Here is a 7,500-nt window from a genome sequence, read left to right on the forward strand (position 1 = left end):
CACCGTTGGTGGCACTGTTGTTTTCTCTGTTGAGATTGTAGATTCTGACGCCGTTGGTGGCACTGTTGTTTTCTCTGTTGAGATTGTAGGTTCTGACACCGTTGGTGGCACTGTTGTTTTCTCTGTTGAGATCGCAGGTTCTGACACCGTTGGTGGCACTGTTGTTTTCTCTGTTGAGATCGCAGGTTCTGACGCCGTTGGTGGCACTGTTGTTTTCTCTGTTGAGATTGTAGGTTCTGACGCCGTTGGTGGCACTGTTGTTTTCTCTGTTGAGATTGTAGGTTCTGACGCCGTTGGTGGCACTGTTGTTTTCTCTGTTGAGATCGCAGGTTCTGGCGTCGTTGGTGGCACTGTTGTTTTCTCTGTTGAGATTGTAGGTTCTGACGCCGTTGGTGGCACTGTTGTTTTCTCTGTTGAGATCGCAGGTTCTGACGCCGTTGGTGGCACTGTTGTTTTCTCTGTTGAGATCGCAGGTTCTGACACCGTTGGTGGCACTGTTGTTTTCTCTGTTGAGATTGTAGGTTCTGACACCGTTGGTGGCACTGTTGTTTTCTCTGTTGAGATTGCAGGTTCTGGCGTCGTTGATGGCACTGTTGTTTTCTCTGTTGAGATTGTAGGTTCTGACGCCGTTGGTGGCACTGTTGTTCTCTCTGTCGAGATCGCAGGTTCTGACGCCGTTGGTGGCACTGTTGTTTTCTCTGTTGAGATCGCAGGTTCTGACACCGTTGGTGGCACTGTTGTTTTCTCTGTTGAGATTGCAGGTTCTGGCGTCGTTGGTGGCACTGTTGTTTTCTCTGTTGAGATCGCAGGTTCTGACGCCGTTGGTGGCACTGTTGTTTTCTCTGTTGAGATCGCAGGTTCTGGCGTCGTTGATGGCACTGTTGTTTTCTCTGTTGAGATTGTAGGTTCTGACGCCGTTGGTGGCACTGTTGTTTTCTCTGTTGAGATCGCAGGTTCTGACGCCGTTGGTGGCACTGTTGTTTTCTCTGTTGAGATCGCAGGTTCTGACGCTGTTGGTGGCACTGTTGTTTTCTCTGTTGAGATAACAGGTTCTGGCGTCGTTGATGGCACTGTTGTTTTCTCTGTTGAGATTGTAGGTTCTAACGCCGTTGGTGGCACTGTTGTTTTCTCTGTTGAGATCACAGGTTCTGACGCCGTTGGCGGCATTGTTGTTTTCTCTGTTGAGATCGCAGGTTCTGACACCGTTGGTGGCACTGTTGTTTTCTCTGTTGAGATTGTAGGTTCTGACGCCGTTGGTGGCACTGTTGTTTTCTCTGTTGAGATTGTAGGTTCTGACCCCGTTGGTGGCACTGTTGTTCTCACCGTTGAGATTGCAGGTTCTGGCGTCGTTGATGGCACTGTTGTTTTCTCTGTTGAGATTGTAGGTTCTGACACCGTTGGTGGCACTGTTGTTTTCTCTGTTGAGATCGCAGGTTCTGACACCGTTGGTGGCACTGCTGTTTTCTCTGTTGAGATCGCAGGTTCTGGCGTCGTTGGTGGCACTGTTGTTTTCTCTGTTGAGATTGTAGTTTCTGACGCCGTTGGTGGCACTGTTGTTCTCTCCGTTGAGATTGAAGGTTCTGACACCGTTGGTGGCACTGCTGTTTTCTCTGTTGAGATCGCAGGTTCTGGCGTCGTTGGTGGCACTGTTTTCTCTTTTGAGATTGTAGGTTCTGACGCCGTTGGTGGCACTGTTGTTTTCTCTGTTGAGATCGCAGGTTCTGACGCCGTTGGTGGCACTGTTGTTTTCTCTGTTGAGATCGCAGGTTCTGGCGTCGTTGATGGCACTGTTGTTTTCTCTTTTGAGATTGTAGGTTCTGACGCCGTTGGTGGCACTATTGTTTTCTCTGTTGAGATCGCAGGTTCTGACGCCGTTGGTGGCACTGTTCTCTCTGTTGAGATCGCAGGTTCTGACGCCGTTGGTGGCACTGTTGCTTTCTCTGTTGAGATCGCAGGTTCTGACGCCGTTGGTGGCACTGTTCTCTCTGTTGAGATTGCAGGTTCCGATGCCGTTGGTGGCACTGTTGTTTTCTCTGTTGAGATTGTAGGTTCTGACGCCGTTGGTGGCACTGCTGTTTTCTTTGTTGAGATTGTAGGTTCTGACGCCGTTGGTGGCACTGTTGTTTTCTCTGTTGAGATTGTAGGTTCTGACGCCGTTGGTGGCACTGTTGTTTTCTCTGTTGAGATCGCAGGTTCTGGCGTCGTTGGTGGCACTGTTGTTCTCTCTGTTGAGATTGCAGGTTCTGACGCCGTTGGTGGCACTGTTGTTTTCTCTGTTGAGATCGCAGGTTCTGACGCCGTTGGTGGCACTGTTCTCCCTGTTGAGATCGCAGGTTCTGACGCCGTTGGTGGCACTGTTGTTTTCTCTGTTGAGATTGTAGGTTCTGACAGCGTTGGTGGCACTGTTCTCTCTGTTGAGATTGCAGGTTCCGATGCCGTTGGTGGCACTGTTGTTTTCTCTGTTGAGATTGTAGGTTCTGACGCCGTTGGTGGCACTGTTTTCTCTGTTGAGATAGCAGGTTCTGACGCCGTTGGTGGCACTGTTATCTCTGCTGAGATTGCAGGTTCTGACGCCGTTGGTGGCACTGTTCTCTCTGTTGAGATTGCAGGTTCTGACGCCGTTGGTGGCACTGTTCTCTCTGTTGAGATTGTAGGTTCTGACGCCGTTGGTGGCACTGTTTTCTCTGTTGAGATTGCAGGTTCTGACGCCGTTGGTGGCACTGTTGTTTTCTCTGTTGAGATTGCAGGTTCATGCGTCGTTGGTGGCACTGTTGTTTTCTCTGTTGAGATCGCAGGTTCTGACGCCGTTGATGGTACTGTTCTCTCTGTTGAGATAGCAGGTTCTGACGCCGTTGGTGGCACTGTTGTTCTCTCTGTTGAGATTGCAGGTTCATGCGTCGTTGATGGCACTGTTGTTCTCTCTGTTGAGATTGCAGGTTCTGACGCCGTTGGTGGCACTGTTGTTCTCTCTGTTGAGATTGCAGGTTCAGTTGTCGTTGGTGGCACTGTTGTTCTCTCTGTTGAGATTGCATGTTCTGGCGTCGTTAGTGGCACTGTTCTTCTCTCTGTTGAGATTGCAGGTTCATGCCTCGTTGGTGGCACTTTTGTTCTCTCTGTTGAGATTGCAGGTTCTGACGCCGTTGGTGGCACTGTTGTTTTCTCTGTTGAGATTGCAGGTTCTGACGCCGTTGGTGGCACTGTTGTTCTCTCTGTTGAGATTGCAGGTTCTGGTGTCGTTGGTGGCACTGTTGTTCTTTCTGTTGAGATCGCAGGTTCTGGTGTCGTTGGTGGCACTGTTTTTCTTTCCGTTGAGATTGCAGGTTCTGGTTTCGTTGGTGGCACTGTTGTTCTCTCCGTTGAGATCGCAGGTTCTGACGTCGTTGGTGGCACTGTTGTTCTCTCTGTTGAGATTGCAGGTTCTGGCGTCGTTGGTGGCACTGTTGTTCTCTCCGTTGAGATTGCAGGTTCTGGTGTCGTTGGTGGCACTGTTGTTCTCTCTGTTGAGATTGCAGGTTCTGGTGTCGTTGGTGGCACTGTTGTTCTCTCTGTTGAGATTGCAGGTTCTGGCGTCGTTGGTGGCCCTGTTGTTCTCTCTGTTGAGATTGCAGGTTCTGGTGTCGTTGGTGGCACTGTTGTTCTCTCTGTTGAGATTGCAGGTTCTGGTGTCGTTGGTGGCACTGTTGTTCTCTCTGTTGAGATTGCAGGTTCTGGCGTCGTTGGTGGCACTGTTGTTCTCTCTGTTGAGATTGCAGGTTCTGGTGTCGTTGGTGGCACTGTTGTTCTCTCTGTTGAGATTGCAGGTTCTGGCGTCGTTGGTGGCACTGTTGTTCTCTCTGTTGAGATTGCAGGTTCTGGCGTCGTTGGTGGCACTGTTGTTCTCTCTGTTGAGATTGCAGGTTCTGGTGTCGTTGGTGACACTGTTGTTCTCTCTGTTGAGATTGCAGGTCCTGGCGTCGTAAGTTCCGTTGTAGCTGGTCTGTTTGTCCTCTCCGTTAAGGTTGTATATGCTGCAGTTGTTTTTTCCGTTGAAGTTGTAGATTCTCTTGTTTTCTCTGTTGAGGTTGCAGGTACTGTAGATTCTGATTCCGTTGTTCTCCCCACTGTGACCATTGGCTCTGTTGCATTTATATAGATTAGCAATGTGAATATTTTATTTGATATTAGATATGCACATATTGGCACAGGCAGTCCAGCTGGTCTCGTCTCAAAACACTTTATTGATATGATTAATATCATTAAAATGCTATTCAACTATCAGTAAAGTTATTGCCTTCTTTAATATATTACTTTACACAGTTTAATCGCGTAAATAATGTTGGCAATAACTTAATTTCATGAAAGCCAAGAAGGTAATAGGCATGTTTTCACTTTGTTGTATAAATCAACCATAAATTGCGTCATTGGGAAACCTCATCCAATCAACTCCTGGTATGCGTGGCTCTAGGGGAAGGGGAAGGAAGCATGTTTCGTGCACAGGTGGCCCACAATGAACATGCTAAGATCCTCTTCATATCATTTGACAATTATCACTGCTTCCACTCAACCATCCCCTACATGAAAACATATTGATTAACTCGTCCATGCCTGGTCAAAAAGTGCAGATCCACACTCATCTCAGGCTCCTCAACAGATCCTACAAACAATCTCATGAGGTAGAGGATTCTTTAGCGAATCGGTGCGGCCAGAATGTTTCTTATTTAAACAGGTAATGTGATGCTGTATATTTTCGATAAAATAGACAGACGTTTTCCGTCAGATTAAGTCTGGTAACGTACTTAGTGTGGCCAACCACTAGGAGACAAAAGCAACCAAATAAATAAATAAATAAATAATAATAATAAATAATAATAATAAATAAATTAAAAATAAAATTAAATAACTACATGAACGGCTGTTGGGGGGAAATGAAGAATGCATGTTCCGCGTATTGACGGTCGACATTGTATATACTAAGGCCCTGTTCATGACATATGTCGGCTCTCCCTGTTCCACTCAGACTTGTTCATCCCTGCGGTTGATTTGTGTGATTAATATCACATGGTTTAAGTCCATGAGAAAGTAGTATAAAAAAAAAAAAATCAATAGCAGGGAAAGTAGTTAGATTAATTTAACGATTATTGCCTGGTCCTTCATGTGTGGTCAATAAGTACAGATATGGACTCATCTACATCCCATTTACAATTCCGTTAAAGGAGCCTGTGGAGCTTCGGATTCCCTGGTGAATCACTTTTGCTGTGTGATTGGTGCATCCAGAATGTTCCCAATTTAATCATGCAATATAATGCTGGGTTTTCTTAACGAAAATAGTCAGACATCATTAGGTCTGAAAACGGTCTTAATGTGGCGAAATGCTTACACTTGATAGAGTAAAGGGTAGAAGCAGAGCCAGTACACGATCGAACTTACGCCATGTCTTATACAGCTAATGTTAAAAACAGATTTTGCGATAATAACATTGATGATTATTTTATGTAGAGGTGTATATTCCTTTTTTTCTCTCTCTCTTTGGTGTGTGTGTGCGTGTGTTGGTGCGTGAGTGTGTGTGCATATATGTGCATGCATGTGCTTTTAAACTGAAGGAGGCTAAATGTAAGTTTATGAATGTTATCAGGAATTCTGGAAGATGCTGCAAGTCGATATATTTTCGTACACAGGTGGTACTTTTTCTGGATTCTAGCTTGCATACCAAAGTGAAGCTTTCGTAACCCAGATGTGAGAGTAAGGATCAAAGGCGATGAGCACCAGTTCACCTCTACATCCATTTAGCACCGACATCTGTCCAGGAAATCTAATTGGCATCAGCAGTGCATTTTATATCTCACCATCAAGGTGTTGACAAGATGCAGAATCGAAATTGCCCTTCAGATATATGCAGAGAAGATGAAGTTTAAGCAAACTCAAATATATCACAAGTATATCATTGGCAGAAGAATAGAAGAAGGCTGTGATACTTTTTATTTGTTCTTATTCCAAACTGAACTTGGGTATGAGAATTTACAGGAGCTGTCTCTGGAAGAAATGGTGAAGTACGGTTGATTCTACCGCAAACAAGTCACAAAAACACATATGTTTAATCTAAAACATAAAAATACATAACTAATGTTTATGATGAAATTAACTGGTTAAGATGATATTTGGAACCTACAGGATAGAAAATAATAACACTAATAAGTACTGCAAAATACGAGCTGAAATTTTGTAATTACATGCTGATTCCAGTTGCTGTGCGTGAGTATGAATCCAAATGTTGAAAGATGTGGTGCAGCTATTAGAAAGAAAGACTAGTCTTTTATTTTACTTTCTCCCCAGTATTTCATATATTTCGAATTCTAAAAGAGGTCAATCATTCACATCCTGAAGTAGAAAATTTCAAGGAAATCTTTATTTTACTGTACAATCAAATTAAAGATTTCGCTATTAGGATTTACATGTTTGTGGCAACAAGTGGCACAAAGAACAAACTGCGATAAGAACAACGAAAGGAAGGATAAGAAAACACACGCATATTTGTATTTTCTTGTTCTTCACTTCACTTCCTGTTGCACATAGAAAGCTGCATGCTTGTTCCCACTGATAGTCTGTCCTCAACTGAGCACCTTAGTAAGTAAAGAACATATTTTTTAATGTATGCTTGGCATCCGAAATATGATATATTGGGCTTAATGGGCTGTTATATCCAAAGTTTTTTTAATGCTTATTTCGAACTTATCTTATGGTGCATCGTGCTTACATGTCTTTAGAGGATATATATTTTGAATTTTTATCCTGTAGATCACAAGTATTATCATAGACAAACTTTCATTGTTGACACTAATTAGTTTAACCTTATATTTAATGAGTATTTATAATTACACATTCACACATCACTAAATTACTTCATAGTATCAAATTTTCTGGTCATTTTATCTTACCAGTAAGACAACGCAAGTAAGCGAAAAAGTCTAAACACTTCCACCCTGAGTGAGTATAATAAGTCTAAGCTCACGGGTGTGATCAAAGAGTATTGTGACAAATTTTACTTTGCACAATTGATGTTCAAGCTGAAGTAACCGATACTTTGAAGATACACATATAATGTAAACGTATTTTGCCTCTCCCTAAGAGAATAGAAAAATGTATACAAAAGATCACCACATGCGAATGCCTCGTATCTCTGTGGCAGAGGTACAGGAATGGAACAGGAGCATATCGGTGAGTGATGAATTACATCAAATTTGTATTTTTCTTTGCTCTTGTGAGGCTCAGGTCCTGGCATCATTTTAGCATAGTTGTATGTGGTGCTTGGCTGATAAGGAAGTTAACACTAACATCTTTACATGATCTTTTAAATTGTGTTCATGTTTTGTTGGTGATAGGGGGTGGCTAAGGACACCGAAGTGGTCCAAATCGAAAAGTTTATTTCTATCTTTTGATGCAATAATTGTAATTTATATAAAGATTTAAATCCACACAATGAAAATTGAAGTGCCATATGGCCAAGGAATCGATGATTCATTTTGT

At 43.5% G+C, this 7,500-nt stretch overlaps 1 protein-coding gene across 1 annotated transcript in view; it reads right to left on the reverse strand.

Annotated features, from left to right (window-relative positions):
* Nucleotides 1-5,762, reverse strand: part of LOC138862174 (GATA zinc finger domain-containing protein 14-like) — a 9,630-nt gene extending 3,868 nt beyond the window's left edge. The window contains exons 1-12 of the mRNA XM_070123353.1: nt 5,651-5,762; nt 5,169-5,232; nt 4,585-4,662; nt 3,823-4,115; nt 3,391-3,687; nt 2,708-3,161; nt 2,483-2,594; nt 2,023-2,129; nt 1,250-1,847; nt 1,010-1,128; nt 784-938; nt 496-648 (exon numbers count right to left, since the gene is read on the reverse strand). Coding sequence (XP_069979454.1) covers nt 496-648; nt 784-938; nt 1,010-1,128; nt 1,250-1,847; nt 2,023-2,129; nt 2,483-2,594; nt 2,708-3,161; nt 3,391-3,687; nt 3,823-4,115; nt 4,585-4,662; nt 5,169-5,232; nt 5,651-5,762 — 2,542 coding nt within the window. The remainder of the gene's footprint in view (nt 1-495; nt 649-783; nt 939-1,009; nt 1,129-1,249; nt 1,848-2,022; nt 2,130-2,482; nt 2,595-2,707; nt 3,162-3,390; nt 3,688-3,822; nt 4,116-4,584; nt 4,663-5,168; nt 5,233-5,650) is intronic.
* Nucleotides 5,763-7,500: the final 1,738 nt, after the last annotated feature.

This window comes from Penaeus vannamei, chromosome 7 (genome assembly GCF_042767895.1).
Source record: "Penaeus vannamei isolate JL-2024 chromosome 7, ASM4276789v1, whole genome shotgun sequence".
Lineage (NCBI taxonomy): Eukaryota > Metazoa > Arthropoda > Malacostraca > Decapoda > Penaeidae > Penaeus > Penaeus vannamei.